Here is a 15,721-nt window from a genome sequence, read left to right as displayed (position 1 = left end):
TTTGTTTCAAAATATTCAAATATTTAATCAATTATTTTTATGTTTTCTTTTTCAGAACCTGGATTTTTTTTTTGGATCCACCCAAATCAATTTTCCTCCGGGAGCCGGGGATCCCCTTTTCGTTTTGGTTTTTGAATTTTAGACTTAAAATATTTTATGGTATAAAAATCAAATTCATTTAATTTATATAAATTATCTTAATAAATCTGACATGTTTCTTTTCAGAACTGGGATATTTTTATCATCTATCAAAATCAAAATTGTTTCAGGAGCTAAGTAACCTTTTTCAATTTCCACTTTACATTTTCAATGGTATATACATGATTATTTTGTAATTTACTTAAAATAATTTAAAAATTTTAAATAAATTATATTAACTATAAATATTCTTTATATAATTACTCTCCTTTTATAATATTATTATAATTCAATTTTCTTTATGGTTCTTTTCAAATCTGAGATTTTTTTTTTCATTTACCTAAATCAAAATTCCTCCGGGAGTCGGAGATCACTTTTTCATTTTTAATGGTATAAATATGATTGTTTTATAACTTATTAAAATATTATAGAAATATAAAAAAATATTTAAATGTATGCTTTATTTCTGACTTTTTATTAATAAAGTTTAAATGTTTAAATGGATAATTAATGTTTTATGAAAAGTAATAAGTTATTTAATAGTTTTATTAATAGGAAATATTTACTTTTACAAATTTTTATAGCATTCAGACCTGGAAAATTGTTTAATGTCATCCTTAATACCATTAATATCAATCAATAATGAGAAATTTTTAGCTATTACTGGATCACTCAGTCGACTTGATATACCACTATTTGCCAATATCTATATCACCACATCAAGGACACTCTTCGCAGGAGCATTTCTGAAAAAGATAATTGAATAATAATTGTTGTATATGATGAAAGGAGAATATAAAATAGTTTAATGGAATTTTTTACCTTGGAAGTTATAAAAAATATATATATTTATTTTCTTATTTTGAATGGAAGATAAAGTTTAATATTTACATAAATTACCTCAAGTTGCCACTATGTTGAAGATTTGATATTTTAGTGGTTTAAGTAAATAAAAAATGTAATAATTGGGTGTAGAAGGAATAAGATACAAATTCTGCTATATCATGTGTGACGTTTCGGCATTGTTCCTCTTCTTTTGGCCAAAAGGTACACTTAGTCACTGACCTATAGAAGGGCCACTATGAAACATTGTTGGATAACAAGATTGATTGACAAAGAAACAAATTAAAACGGTGTTTGAAACATCACAGCAACATAAACATACTATCAGTATTCACGAAAATACAACAATTTACAGAAGAGCCCTCATGATTATGGATGTTGCGATACTACTGATATTAAAAAAGTATCGATACATTTCTTTCAATACAAGTACTTTTTGTATCTATCAATACTTCACTTGTATCGATAAAAAAATACTGGTATCGAATGTATAGCATTAAATCATTTATTAACCGCCATAATGGTTCAAAAATCAAAAGTACTCGAATGGTATCAAAGAATAATTCTTTTCTAGAAAAATTATTTGCGCGCATGGTAGAGAATTTGTTTATAAAATTCGGTCATCATACTAAAGTCTATACTTTATACGACTGTATTTGTTATTTCCATGAACCAGAAACTACAGTCCACAATACAATAGTGTCAATAGGTTTATAATAAACCTTTTTATCATGAATTATGTATACTGAGTTCATTTTTAGCCATGGAAATAGTAAAAAGTATTGCACAAAATATACAATATGTTTAGATTTACTGATTTATATACCGATTAGATGAAATATAAATTACAAATAATGATATAGGTACCTGGCGGAAACAATTAAAAATTTGTTTACATACAGCATTTTTATTTGTGGTTCATGAACCATAACTAGTTTTAGTTAAATATTAGTAAAATGGCATATTTTAAGATATACTAACATTTTGAATTCATTCTTAACTTGGAGAAAGAAAACTTTAAAATAAAAAAAAATTTTTCATTTGATACTTATTCATATAGGTCGTTTTCATATTTTATTGTTATCAATATTTTAATTATATTTGTTACGATGATAGGACTAAGTAAAAGGATCAATATTTTTTTTTCGATACTTACTCATACCGGTCGTTACGTTTCGTTATTTTCATTCCATTCGTTACCAAGTGAAAGTATCGATACTTTTCTTTCGATATCATGTCTCTACCTGTAAAACGGTAAATATTAGTATTTATAATCAATGATAATTGTGATAATAGGTAATCAACAAAATATTCAATGTACACAACTCGTTTGGATAAGACATTATATGATATGATATGATGACTCATACATTTTTATTGAGTATACTAATAATTTTAACTTGTGCAAGTGTTAAGTGTTAAGTAGTTAGCTTTTAGTCTTACTAATTGTTTTGTACTTTTATAAATATTTTTAGTGGTTACATTTCAATAAATCATGTTTTCTTCAGATGCTAATTATTCAAAACTCAAGACTAACTTGAGACTAGCGTTAAATCGTCTAAAGTTGCTTGAAAAAAAGAAAACTGAATTAGCTCAAAAAGCACGTAAAGAAATTGCAGATATGGTGGCCGCTGGTAAAAGTGAACGTGCAAAAATAAGAGTTGAACACATAATTCGAGAGGATTACTTTGTTGAGGCATTAGAAATTGTTGAAATGTTTTGTGACGCTCTATTATCTAGATTTGGTCTATTACAACAATCCAAGTAAATCTTATTATCTTTATGTTAACCTTATACATATGTAATCAAAATTCAAAATATATTTTTTATAATTAATTTGTTTTAACATTACTAAGCATATACCTAGTTACTTACTAAGAAAAATTAGTTGTTCTAGTAAATAATGCACCAAATTATTATATTTGTCTTGAACAATAATTATTTATTCTTTCTTTCTACACGATTTTGTAACTTTTTGCTTTGACATTTCTTTTTACAAAATTTAGCAATTTATAATTATTGTTAAAAAAAAGAATATTTTATATTTATACAATTATTTAACACATTATTTTGTGTTTATAAATTAAAATTTTTTTTTACATCTGAATCAAAATTGATTCCATATATGCTATTTAACCAATGTCAATATACATACATATTTTTTTGTAAGAGGTTTTTTATTTAATTTGTTACACAATAAAATATAAGAACAATCGATGAATAATAGAAAAATAAAATAAATAAAAAATGAATAGGTATAGGTATTCAATAAGATCTGATTTTAAAATATTTTTGCTCTTATCTTAAAAATGAATCTCAATTCTAAGTTTTTAACTATATTTTACTTACATTACAACTTACTTCTGTTGTTCTTCATTTATTTTATATACTATATATATTACTTTATAATAGTAAATACTTTTACTAATATTTTTAATAGTGAATTATATATTTTCAGAATGTTAGATCCTTCCCTTGCAGAATCAGTTTCCAGTTTATTATGGGTAGCTCCTCTTATTCAAGCTGATGTTAGTGAAATGAAAATTATTTCTGATCAGTTAACGCAAAAATTTGGTAAAAAATATACCGAGGTAAATAAAATATATAGGTATATTATATATTAATATTGAATATATCAATATTAAATTTATATTTAATTAAATTTAGGTTTAAAATGTTTAACAAATAAAATTCCAATGAATAGTTTTGTAAACACTCATTTTTTTACATTCTTTAATATTTTCCATGGAAGGCCCAAGAATATAACCATGATGTAAATTATCTTAATTAAAAAAAAATAATAAATTATTATTTAAAATTTGTAATAAAAACAATGATCACATTAAAAAGATTTATCATCTTGAAAACAAGATTTGTTAAGTTAATTTTCTGGTCAAGTGATTAATAGTATCTATAATAATATTATATATTGATAATTTTGCTGTATTATATTTTATAGGCATGCAGATCAGAAGACATGGATACAGTATCTCAAAAACTTAAGCATAAATTGAGCTTAAGACCTCCTCCTAAAATTCTTGTTGAGAAATATTTAATTGAAATTTCTAAAAATTATAGTGTGCCATATGAACCTGATTTACAAGTAAGCAAAGTTAAATTTATAGTTATTATAATGTTACTTCATTTCGTTATTGTTATATAAACTGAGTGCTCTATTCTCATATACTGAACTTATAGGTTCATAATAATTGAGAATTTCATATATAATATATAATTACTAAAACCTTTAATATAACTAAAACAAAATATATTTTAATAAAGAAAAGAATATATTGTTATAATTAATATTCTGAATCAGCATCATTGTTGGTAGAACCAGAACTGATTATAATTTGTAATAAAATATATGTAACGTAACCTGAATAAAATACATGTTACCAACACTACAATTACCAAAGGAGTAAATGTCTTGTTATTTCATACCACCTATGGTATAAATATCAATATATATTTAAGAAATTAAGCTACTGATATTATTTTAAGTTTTAAATTATTGATGTGTTACATAATTTGTTTCAGGTAATGCAAGAATATGAACAAACTCATAATATTGATTCTTTACTTTTTGATAACAAAAATGCGAATAATGAAAATTCTACACGGCCTACAGGGTTTATTGGCTTTCCACAACAGCCTATGGCTCCTATTCAGGCTCCACCTATTAATTATCCAGTAAGTATAAAACACAAGATTTGTAAATCATTTATTTCTTACTTGTTTTATATATTTTAGAATATGCAAACTATGAGCTCAATGTTAGATTCAGTTCCATTGGATTTTGATATACCACCTTCATTACCAACAATGCCAAATCCAATACCTCAATATACACAGCAGTCTGTCCCAAAACCACCTACTCCTAATATAGTTAAACCTATTACAAAAAAACAAATTTTGCCTAACAAAAATTTGGGTTTTTCAAACTTACCTGATCTTCCTAGTGTACCTACAGACATACCTTCTGGTGATATCAAAGCAAAAGATAATGATGAGGAAGAGACAGATTTTGATGAATTATTAAATCGATTTGAGGATTTAAAGAAAAACAAAAAATAAGTTTTTATTATTAACTTAGGTATTATTATTAAAATGTTATTATTATTCTTATTATTATTATTATTATTAACAACAATATAACAATTTATTATGTATTCATATATTTTTTGCTAGTTAATATTTATATACCATAAGTTATAAATTATCCAATTATACCTCCTAATAAAGGTTTCTGAATATTTCCATTAGGTCTTTTGTTATCTTTCTTTGATCCTAATGTTTCTGTTACTCCGCCTAATAATCCGTTTTGATTATTGTTATTTAATCCACTTAACAGTCCATTTTGATTACTATTGTCATTGTTTGTCAACAATCCTCCAACAGCATTTAGTGGGTTTCCAAGTAAATTAACTGTCCCCTCAGTGACATCACCCAAAATTCCATTCTTCAATAAATCTGGTACTGTTTTTAATATATCAGATATTCCTGGCAAGTTGCAGTATGACGATTGCAGTATATCTGGAATACCGCCCCACAATCCCATCTCACAAAAACGGAATTTATTTTCAATATGAGAATTTTCATCAAGTACAACATAATCTGATTGTTTTGAAGAAGTGAAAGAAGGCCATTCATCTCCCAACTTTTTTAATCTTGGTTTTCTAGAATTTTAAATAACACTAGAGTTTGATAATTAGAACAATATTTTACACTTACCCATTTCGTACAAATTCTGCAACCAATGATGTAAAATTATTTCTCATTTCAATGTCCTTTTTATCTTTCAATTCAGTTCCTATAATTGGTCTACCTTCAATGGTTCTAACATCATATAAATATATTAATTCATCTCCATGACCAGGCTCTCCTATTTATTATCCATTTATAATTTTAAAAACAAAACATATTTAATTATTGGTTAATTTTTAAAAAAATTACCATTATCTTCAGCAATATCATTACTTATAGGATCATTTTTGGGACCACCCAAAATATTTGGCAAAAACAATTTTCCTGGAGATTTCATGTTTGGCTTATGTTCAAAACTATAAAAGTAAACAGTACTACGTTTTGACCATAGATGTGATGTAAAAAAAGCCGGTAAGTTAAATAATGCATCTGTTGTTCCCTAAAATATTTAAATTTATTTTATATTTCATAAATTTAATTTATTTTTAATTTACCTGCATAACACTTTTAATATCTTTTGCGCCATTTTTAAGTGTTGATGATACTAATTTCAAGTAATCATTATTATCAAACAATGTCTTTAAAGCATTATTTACACTTCCATTTTTGAATAAACCTAAAATAAAAATACATTTTTCTAAAAACAGTCATAAACAAATTTTGGTTGGAATTATTGAAATTAAAATATGTTATAAGTAGGTTTTGTTGTGTAATTTTGTTAGTGTATGATTTTTTAGTTACTAAAATAGCTACTAGTTTTTACTACCTGCATAAATTGATACTTTATTTATATGGAAACATTTAAGGTTTTTCATATTTTTTGGTTCTGGAGTAAGTAATGGCACTGTTAAAATTACAACAGTAATTAAAAGTTATGTATCTATCATAGTATTATCAGTGAATGCTAGTTTGTAAATAAATATAGCAAGTACAAAATAAATGTAAGTTATTGTTGTACAAAGTAAATATTAATTATAATTTTAATTATTATAACGTCTTATTTTAGATTTAGGGTTTCAGTCCTAAACAGTAAAATAGTAATTTATAATTTAGAATGTAGTTCATTTTTAATTTATTATTTAAAATTAGATAAATTAATTTATTTGGTTTCATAAGCTGTTCATAATGCAATGTTAGACTAAGTTAAATTAATATAATATAAAATGAAAATGTGTACCTATCTTATTTAGTTACCTGTATTTGTTCTCAATACATTGCGGGGAAGTACTTTATTTACATATTCTGGTACTTTACTTAATTTTTCTAAAACTTGATTCCGGAATTTTCCTTAAACAAAAGTATTGTTAGTACAATGTTCTATATATATATATTAATAATTTATTAAATTAAATAAATAATATTTATTCATTTTTACCTAATATTCCTGATTTAGTTTCTAATTTATTAACACCAGTAAACATTGGTATCTTAGGTAGTGCATTTTTCTTTAACAATCGAAGTGGTGAATCATGTAGGAAAAATGGCAAGAACCGTCCATCATTGTAACCCTCTACAGCAGGACCAGCATTTAACAAACTACCTAATCCTGATAAGTATCCTTCTTTAAATAGTTTGTTGTTCTAAAAATTAGGTATAAAATTAATAACAAATTAACATTATTAACACGAATATAAAGTACCTAATATAAATGTTTGTTTTTTAAAATATTTTTCAAACCTGAAACTTAGAATCTGAGTTAATAACTGATTGAGTTGATAACATTTGTAAACATCGAATTGTTTCCAATGATGAAGATTGTTCACATCCAAGTAATGTGGTCATGTTTGAATATGTGTTTTTTGGTTCAGGATCTACCGCAAATGCCGACAGAGGGCTACCACTCATTGCAAAAATTCCACTGATCATTCCTATTTTATAATTTATTTATATCAAAACCATTTATTGAAAAAAAAATTTTATTTTAAAGAATATACCTTTTGTAAAGTCTGACATTGCCATAAGTGTAGCAGCACTAGCTCCACTACCTTGACCAGATAAAACAATTCGTTCTGGATCCCCATTAAAATAATTAATATATTCATTAACCCATTTCACAGCAGCACGCATATCAAATAATCCAACATTGCCAGGCAAATCTTTAAAATTACTTGTTAGCCAACCTAGTTTGAATAATACTTATTATGTACCTATACAATACTTAATAAATTCTATATTTATTATATTTATATTAATTAATATTAACCTAATGATCCAAGTCTGTATTGTATTGTAACAACAATCATATTATTTTTTACTAAATGATAGGGTCCATACTGTAGAGCTGAACCACTATGAAAACCACCACCATGTATCCAAACAAATACTGGTAAGTTTGAATTGTTTTGTTTAGCCTATACAAAATCATCAAGTTCAAAAATAATAAACATAGTTAAAAAAAATAAAACAACTTTACCAATGGAGTAAACACATTAAGAAATAAACAATCTTCACTCCCAATTATTCCATTGCCATCAGGACTCAACTGTGGGCAAGGAGGTCCATATTTGGTGGCATCAATTTTTCCAGAAAGACGGGTAAGGACTGGACGCTGAAATTATACGGTGTATATGAATATCAATGAAATAATTTTGGTCTTTCATGTATGTATATCTATATAGTTTCCCATATAGGTATTTACATATTATATAGAAAAAAGCTTTTTTGGGACCTTAAGTTTCTCATCTAGTAACTTCATGAAAGTTCAAACAACACAATTTATAATTAAACTAGTAAAGAGAATCTAAACGTTTCTGTGACATATTACCATACCTGAAATCTAAGTCTTCCTGTTGGTGGTTCTGCATATCGAATACCTTTGTATGCGTAATATCCCTCTGGTTCTTCAACACCAATTATTGTAGCAGATCTGTAGTCATCTTGCATTTGTATAGTGCTATCCATTTTTTGAGGAGGTTTACTGATGTTAAACCCATTTGATTCAGGAACTAATGCTGGATATCCACCCACAATTCTTTTTTGTCTTGAGAGACCATGACAAAGTGTTAAAATACTAAGCACCCAACTAATTTTTAACAACATGGTAAACAGAACTGAACTGATTAATGTGTAGTCTTCTGGTGACTGGCCACCAAAAACAATACTAACTATCAAGCAAATAGTTTGATGATGACGTTAGGATGCTATACAGTATTCATTATCTAAACATTTCGCCAAACCTGTTTACCTCGCTTAGTCAAGGTTAGTGTTTATTTTAATTTGTAAAATATGAATGATATGTTCGGTTTTACTGATACATTTCTACATAATTATGAACTAATGACTTAGATTTACCTACCTATTATATTGTTCTTATTGAATACGATTTTGATTATTGGGATCATTGGCCTCATTGCATATGTAATAATCGTTAAGTACCTAATTGTCATTTAATTACTATTATGAATCGTACTTCGTTTTTATTAGCACTTTCTTAACTCAATACAGTTATAAATTTGAGAAATTTATAATAGGTAGTTTTTTTCTTAACCACATTAAAAGTTAGTAAAAATAATTAAATAACCCCAGTTTATACTTAAATTTATGTTTTTGATAAAATATTTAAATTTTGAATGAAGCAATGGGAATATTTATAATGGATTTAAAATTGTATTTCTTGTTGAACAGTTTCTTCAATACCTAGTGAGATTACACTAATATAGGGTTACCATAATATTTTTTGACCAAATCCGGACATCAGTTCCGTTTCACCGGAGGGGGGGGGCTAAAAATTGAAAGTAAACAATATTGTTATTTCATTAATAAAATTTAAATTAGATTTATGAATAAAATGTCTACATAAGAGTTATTAGGTTAAATATGTTAAAACAATACAAATATGAAATATAAAAAAAAAAATAATTACATATTGTACATTTATACAGAGTAAACACGAAAATCTGTCACCTAATATAACATTTTGTATCAATATAACCATTTTAAACGATTATCTTTGTAAAATCCGGACTTTTTCAAATCTGAACGCCAATCCGGACAGATGTTTGAAATCCGGACTGTCCGGACAAAATCCGGACGTATGGTAACCCTACACTAATATTACAATGACTCAATAAATTGAAAATTGGAAATAAAAAGGGTACCTACCTATTATCTATACCTAAAATTGCTAATTTTTAATTTTTTTCCAGCAAGTGCAAATTCGTTGGATTTTTTATAAATAAATAATTTTGTGTTTTAAGAATTAAGACTTGAATTTTTAGTAAAAATTATTTTTTTATTAAAATAAATGATCTTTATATAAAAAAAACCAATATTTCTCAATGTATTCGTTTGTTTATTTTTTCATATTCAATTGCGATTTTATTGACTTTGAATATGCCTGATGTGAATTTTTAATTTGAAACTGGTCATCATTAATTTTAATTTTGTTATTTTATTATTTATTGTGGCAGGCAAAGACAATGCTCTAACTTAATTAATGAACAGGATTGAGTATTTAAACATGAAATTAATGAATACCAATTAATCTACTTATCTACAAATATCTACTTCAATATAATTTGTAAGAAATTGAAAATCGATCCAAAATACATTAATATAGGTACATATCAAATGTACTTCTGAAGCTGCAATCAAAACTAAGAGAGAAACAGAGACAATATAGTTGAACTTGTAAGGTTACAACTATCAGAATAATAAATATAAATATGACTAGACGCAATGTACCTAGTTGTAACTTACATGGCGTTTCATAAGGATATATAAAAAAATAGGGTCGCTAACCTATTGGACGAGACCATGAGGTCGGACCACAATAGGATTTTTTTTTTTTTTATTTGGAAAAATACCGCGTTAATCATTGAAGTTAACTTGACATTTTTTTTTGTAATAATTAAAATTTAATATGTTTGAATAATTGTATAACCGTGGTGTTGCTCCATTACCGCATAACATTCGATTACATAACATGTGGGATGGTCGTTGAGAAGACCGTTGTCCGTACCTTAATTACTAAAGATTTTTTGATAAGAACATATAAAAAAATTCGTGACCCCGTTGAAGACGGAGCACACACGAAAAAGACAATTTTTTAAAGTTTAAAAATTAATATGAGATTTTTATTTTAAGAGAATATTTTATGTTAATATGGGGCAAAAAATCGAGCGTTCAAAAACCTCATCTAAAATTAAAAGAAAAGGAAAAAATAAATATATTAATCAAAAAAAATAATAATACGCTTTTCAATTTAATGCGATGAACACGTTACACGTCCCGGATTTTTCACATAATTTTAACAATATGAAACGAGGCGGATGGTCTGGTACACATCCGTCACCGTTGTATAATTTAATAATTAATAATAATAACTTGGCTCACACATACATAATAATAAAAAAGTATACGTTACCAGCCCCGGAGGGCTAAAGAAGCTGCGGCCCAATTTGGCCGACGCCATAAAAGATTCGATCCGGATTACGTTTTCTATCAAAATATATATTATTATATATATATATATTCTGCCAATTGTACTGAACTGCCCAATGATCGGATAAGACTCATACAAACATATTTGAATTCGTCATGAAGTTGACTTGAAAACGACTTTTTTACTTTTTTGAATTATTATTTTTATACCCTTAAAAAATTGATTTTAAAATCTAAAATAATAATAAATTTATAATGTAAATAATATGAAATTGATAAAATAATTTGAAAATGTAAAAAAGTCGATTTCAAGTAAACTTCATGACTAATTCAAATATGGTTTTAGAAGTTTTATCCGATGTCCAAGGAAACCAGTATGATTGGCAAAAAATTGATTCTTTTCGAAAAAAATAGAACTAAATCATATTCCTCCCAACAGTGTTTATTGACTTGTGCATGCGCGTGTGGAAGTAACCCTCTTCTGCTAATCGTTGCCGCGCCAATTATAGTGCCCGCATCGTTATCAATCTGTTTATTTTATATTATACCCAAATGAAATATTGCAATAATTCAAAAGCCTATAAATAAACTCTCAATGATAAGACATAGGTAATTTTGTAAATGAAAATGAAAATGTTAGAAATCTGCTATATACTATAAATTATAGTACAGCTTAAATATAAAAAAATAAAACATAAATTCTGTGATATCTACATTCTTCAGAACGTTTTGCCAAAAAAACGTCGCAGAAAATATCTGATAAAAAAACATCGAGGAAATTTTAATGCACTTAAAAAATGGCGAAAAAATCGTACAACTGACATGGTAAATCAAAATAGCTATATATTAATTATGATGTGTATGTGATAGCTATTTTTAATTTATTAAATATTTATTATATAGACGGACAGAAATGTTTCAACATTGGAGAATGAACCTGGTTATGAAACTAATACTTCAATGTAAGTCAATACATTTGTTTAGAGTTTTGATGAACGATTTGTGTGGATAATCAAACTATGTTTAAAAATATATAATGATAAGCATTTAAATGTTTTATATAATTCTTAAAAATAAAACTTATGTGTTATATTTATAATCTATGATACGTATAATCAGCGGCGCACGCAGGGGGGTTCAAGGGTTTGTAACTGCCTCCCGAAATTTTCTCCTATGTCTAGGTTAAAATTTATAACCTATAATGTATTTAATTATAAGATCAATTCATATGTATACTTAAAATGAAAATTTGAAATTTTTATTGATAGCTTATATCACCCATTTGCAATAGAACGTATAATTCAAAAGATGTCTACTTTTTATAAGATATTAATATATATAAATAATATAATGTTTTATTAGCTTATTTTCGTAGTATGTCGCTATACACATATACTCTTATTATCTATCTATTCGTGGCTTGACCGAGGACTTCCACTCAGAACAGGCTTATAAGTTATAATTATAATCTTATATACATTTAATTAAATTTTAAAACGTAAATGATAATCTAATTTTTAATTTTATTATTGATGACTTTATTTATGATAAAATGTCGATTACGTCGGCAATAGTATTAGTAAAACACGTATATTACGTGTTGATCATGTTAAGAAAGATTAAAAATGTAGAAACAATTTTATCCCAATATTTAAACCGCTTACGAATTTCACACTTTAAAAATCATATGTAACAAAAATTACAGCACAAAAAAATAAAAAATAGCATAGGATTAATGATAAAATTAATATTTTAGTACCTAGCACAAATGTACAAAAAATTATAAATTAAAAACCAGCATTCTTTTGAACCACGAGTTATTAATTTCATTTCCATCATTTTCAATAAAACTAAAAACTATTAATTAAATAAAAAAAAGTAAAATCAATACACATCTAACATTAAACTTTCAATAAATTAAAAACCAATTAATACAATGTCATCATCAGATCGACAAAACAGTTGAACAGCACTAATAAAAAAAAAAAAAAAATTACATATAAAGTATTAAAACAAAATAATATAGTAAATCACAAAATATAATTATTAAGAATATAGTGAATAAATTAAAAACAAATTCTGAAATAGTTTCAGTAAATATATTTAATGCTCGTGTTTCACAAATGTAATTTGTGAAAAAACTTTAAATTTTATAAATAATAATATTCAAAACTTAAAATCCTACTCAACTATAATTTACACGAAACAAATTAATTAACTGATAACAAATTTGAAAGAAATCATACTTCCATTCTTAAAGAAAATAAAATTAAAATATGATTAAGAATGAGTAGGTACAAATATGATAAAGAATGGTTCCACTTACACGGACACGGACATTTTGGCGCGACCGTTTCGGCGCTGGATTACACTAATTTATATAATACACAAATTTACTTCTATAAAATTAATATTATAATTCACTTTTATAGATATTGTCAAAAAATTTACAATTTTAATAAAATATCTATATGTCCTATAAAATTTATTTTTGCCGTCCATACTTAACTTATCAAAAATATACATGTACCCACCGTGAACAAAGATTTCTCGATTGCGAAATGTTTCCATTATGAAATACAATTGACGATAAATAAACGTAAACGTAAACGTAAAATAATATAACTTCACCGAAGTAGAAGGAATACTGATCAGTGATCACGTGATCACGCAATTATCTTAGTATCACCGGTTCCAATAATAACAAAACTAGATAATAATATGTGAAAAATCCAAGACGATAAGCTATTGTGTTTTTATTAAAGTTATACTGCGATAAGGTAGAGCAGTACGAATGTTATAACCAGGGTTCGTAAGTTCATGCCCTAAAAAATGCCTAAATAAGCATGCATTTATGCACTTAAAATTGGCAAAATATGCTTTGAAATATGCCTTAAAAAGTTAAAAATATGCATTTATATGCACTAAATATCTAAAATTATGCACTTAAAAAATGCTTACTTAAATAAATCATAAATAATTTTTGAAATTACATAAATTATCTATTCAATTTTTTTATAGCTACATTTTATTTTTTTATCTCATAATTAAAAAAAAATAGATTTTAAATACTATTTAAAACTATTCTTGAGCCTTCATGAACTGTGTATAATGTACGTCTTTGTCAGTAATTAATTTTAAATCTGAACTTTTGGACAAATTTATTCATTAAATGTCCGAGTATCAAGAATATAAAAAAAAGAAAAAATAGTACAATTTCTATTTTTAATTTTATATATATTTTCCATTTAGATTTTTGATCGATACTAATAGAATGTTGTATAATATGCCCGATAAAATAGAAATATGCATAAAATGTCAAATAAACAAAAACATGCCAAATATGCGAAAACATGCAAAATAAGATTTCACATTTTTAACCGTGGTACTTTGAAATGGATTTCTGTGTCATCTAGCATTAAATACAACTTTGCAAAATTGATATGCAAATGCATGTACTTACGAGCTCTGGTTATAACTTATTAGTATAGTGTATACAATTTTAGAAAATAACACCTGGCGCTGAAACGTACCTCACGCCGAAATGTCCTAGATCGATACTTACATACATTTATAAAATTACATAAGCAAAATAATCCAATTTGTCCATTAATTTTGAAACTGCTCCATCATATAACCTTGCTAAATATTTAGATTCACTTGTAAAAAATAAAATAAACATGAATGAACTAACATTTCTATAAAAAATATTTATAATTTCGTTGAAAACATTAATGTTTAAACGGGTACAAAATTATTTCTTTATACGTTAAAAATGTATACACGTCCATTCCAAAATACGAAACAGTAAACATTTAAAAAAAAAATAAGCTTATACACAGTAATAAATTCAATACTAAGGAAATACTAGACATTCAATTTCCCTAAGGAAATACCTAGAAAATACGAATTTATATTAACAAGACTTAGAATCGGTCACACGAATATGTCACATAGTCCAAGGAAGAAACCGCAATTTGCTCAGCATGTGGAGTTATTTATATTTTTTCGATAACTCGTTAAGTTAAAAGTTAATTTGTAAAAAAATTAACGAGTTAATTAACTTAATTAAAATTAACTATCGTTTTAACTTAATTTTAACTTTTAATTCGTAAATGCCTAGCCTTGAAATTTACCATATCACAAGAACAAACCACAAAAACTCTTAAACAATAACCGAAATACTTAATGATCACCTTTACTTAAAACAGCTAGGATCATGGAATTCGTCAACGCCACCGACAGAGACGAAGATCTATTCAAGACTAGTATCGATAGTTATTATTTTTTTTTTAAATTAATTTTAAACCATTCATAATTATATAATTATTTTTATTATTTTTTTTTTTTTTTTAGCTAACCAAATTATATATTTTTAAATAAATGTAAAAAAAAATATAAGTATGGAAATATAATGTTTATATATTATTTATATATATTTATATATATATTATTTATTTGTTAATATCAATACATACACATATATAATAAATTATAATGTTAATTTTATTACAGATCAATAAAACGTACCAGTGGAATTTATAGGTATTTTTTCAGGTAGAAAAATAGTACCGGTGGAATTCACGTGTTACAAATCCAACCCTAAAATCGACTACCTATGAATCAGTGGAATTTACCATCACCCAGTGGC

The 15,721-nt window shown here is 25.8% G+C and overlaps 3 protein-coding genes across 9 annotated transcripts; 1 reads left to right on the top strand and 2 right to left on the bottom strand.

Moving 5' to 3' along the window:
- Positions 1 to 730: 730 nt before the first annotated feature.
- On the bottom strand, positions 731 to 2,362 carry LOC112691457. 6 transcript variants are annotated; one of them, XM_025565708.1, is made up of 3 exons: positions 2,138 to 2,362; positions 1,142 to 1,203; positions 731 to 884 (listed from the first exon to the last, which is right to left on the bottom strand). In XM_025565708.1, exons 1-3 carry the CDS (start codon positions 2,347 to 2,349, stop codon positions 850 to 852), a joined length of 309 nt encoding a protein of 102 aa, XP_025421493.1. In that variant the 5' UTR covers positions 2,350 to 2,362; the 3' UTR covers positions 731 to 849. The 6 variants fall into 6 exon arrangements, 1 of the variants encoding a protein (XP_025421493.1); XR_003149310.1 differs by lacking the exon at positions 1,142 to 1,203 and having other exon boundaries at positions 2,144 to 2,228; XR_003149311.1 differs by lacking the exon at positions 1,142 to 1,203 and having other exon boundaries at positions 2,138 to 2,221.
- A 13-nt stretch (positions 2,363 to 2,375) lies between these two features.
- LOC112691455 (IST1 homolog) lies at positions 2,376 to 5,082 on the top strand. Its single transcript, XM_025565707.1, has 5 exons — positions 2,376 to 2,745; positions 3,440 to 3,572; positions 3,941 to 4,084; positions 4,522 to 4,674; positions 4,735 to 5,082. Exons 1-5 carry the CDS (start codon positions 2,477 to 2,479, stop codon positions 5,056 to 5,058), a joined length of 1,023 nt encoding a protein of 340 aa, XP_025421492.1. The 5' UTR covers positions 2,376 to 2,476; the 3' UTR covers positions 5,059 to 5,082.
- Positions 5,083 to 5,147: 65 nt separating this feature from the next.
- Positions 5,148 to 9,445, bottom strand: LOC112691454 (fatty acyl-CoA hydrolase precursor, medium chain-like). 2 transcript variants are annotated; one of them, XM_025565706.1, is made up of 11 exons: positions 8,458 to 9,445; positions 8,102 to 8,236; positions 7,892 to 8,039; positions 7,623 to 7,808; positions 7,366 to 7,556; positions 7,064 to 7,268; positions 6,883 to 6,975; positions 6,183 to 6,304; positions 5,962 to 6,127; positions 5,716 to 5,866; positions 5,148 to 5,660 (listed from the first exon to the last, which is right to left on the bottom strand). In XM_025565706.1, exons 1-11 carry the CDS (start codon positions 8,725 to 8,727, stop codon positions 5,201 to 5,203), a joined length of 2,127 nt encoding a protein of 708 aa, XP_025421491.1. In that variant the 5' UTR covers positions 8,728 to 9,445; the 3' UTR covers positions 5,148 to 5,200. The 2 variants fall into 2 exon arrangements, with proteins under 2 accessions (XP_025421491.1, XP_025421490.1); XM_025565705.1 differs by having other exon boundaries at positions 5,938 to 6,127; positions 8,458 to 9,443.
- Between the last annotated feature and the right edge of the window lie 6,276 nt (positions 9,446 to 15,721).

This window comes from Sipha flava, unplaced genomic scaffold (assembly GCF_003268045.1).
Source record: "Sipha flava isolate LNK unplaced genomic scaffold, YSA_version1 615_pilon_pilon, whole genome shotgun sequence".
Taxonomy (NCBI): domain Eukaryota; kingdom Metazoa; phylum Arthropoda; class Insecta; order Hemiptera; family Aphididae; genus Sipha; species Sipha flava.
Note: the sequence above shows the minus strand (reverse complement) of the source record. Positions and strands in the feature narration are given on the sequence as shown.

Bases quoted from the DNA above. Each gene is read 5' to 3' on its own strand.
- LOC112691457 (XM_025565708.1), bottom strand. From the start codon at position 2,349: ATGAGTCATCATATCATATCATATAATGTCTTATCCAAACGAGTTGTG. The intron at 1,204-2,137 runs GTAAGTATCGAA...GCCCTTCTATAG, and splicing joins AAACGTAACGACCGGTATGA to GTCAGTGACTAAGTGTACCT. The intron at 885-1,141 runs ATATAGCAGAAT...TATCTTTTTCAG, and splicing joins ATGCCGAAACGTCACACATG to AAATGCTCCTGCGAAGAGTG.
- LOC112691455 (XM_025565707.1), top strand. From the start codon at position 2,477: ATGTTTTCTTCAGATGCTAATTATTCAAAACTCAAGACTAACTTGAGA. The intron at 2,746-3,439 runs GTAAATCTTATT...ATATATTTTCAG, and splicing joins GGTCTATTACAACAATCCAA to AATGTTAGATCCTTCCCTTG. The intron at 4,675-4,734 runs GTAAGTATAAAA...TATATATTTTAG, and splicing joins CTCCACCTATTAATTATCCA to AATATGCAAACTATGAGCTC.
- LOC112691454 (XM_025565705.1), bottom strand. From the start codon at position 8,727: ATGTTGTTAAAAATTAGTTGGGTGCTTAGTATTTTAACACTTTGTCAT. The intron at 7,557-7,622 runs GTATATTCTTTA...ATTATAAAATAG, and splicing joins AATGTCAGACTTTACAAAAG to GAATGATCAGTGGAATTTTT. The intron at 5,661-5,715 runs GTAAGTGTAAAA...TTAAAATTCTAG, and splicing joins GCAGAATTTGTACGAAATGG to AAAACCAAGATTAAAAAAGT.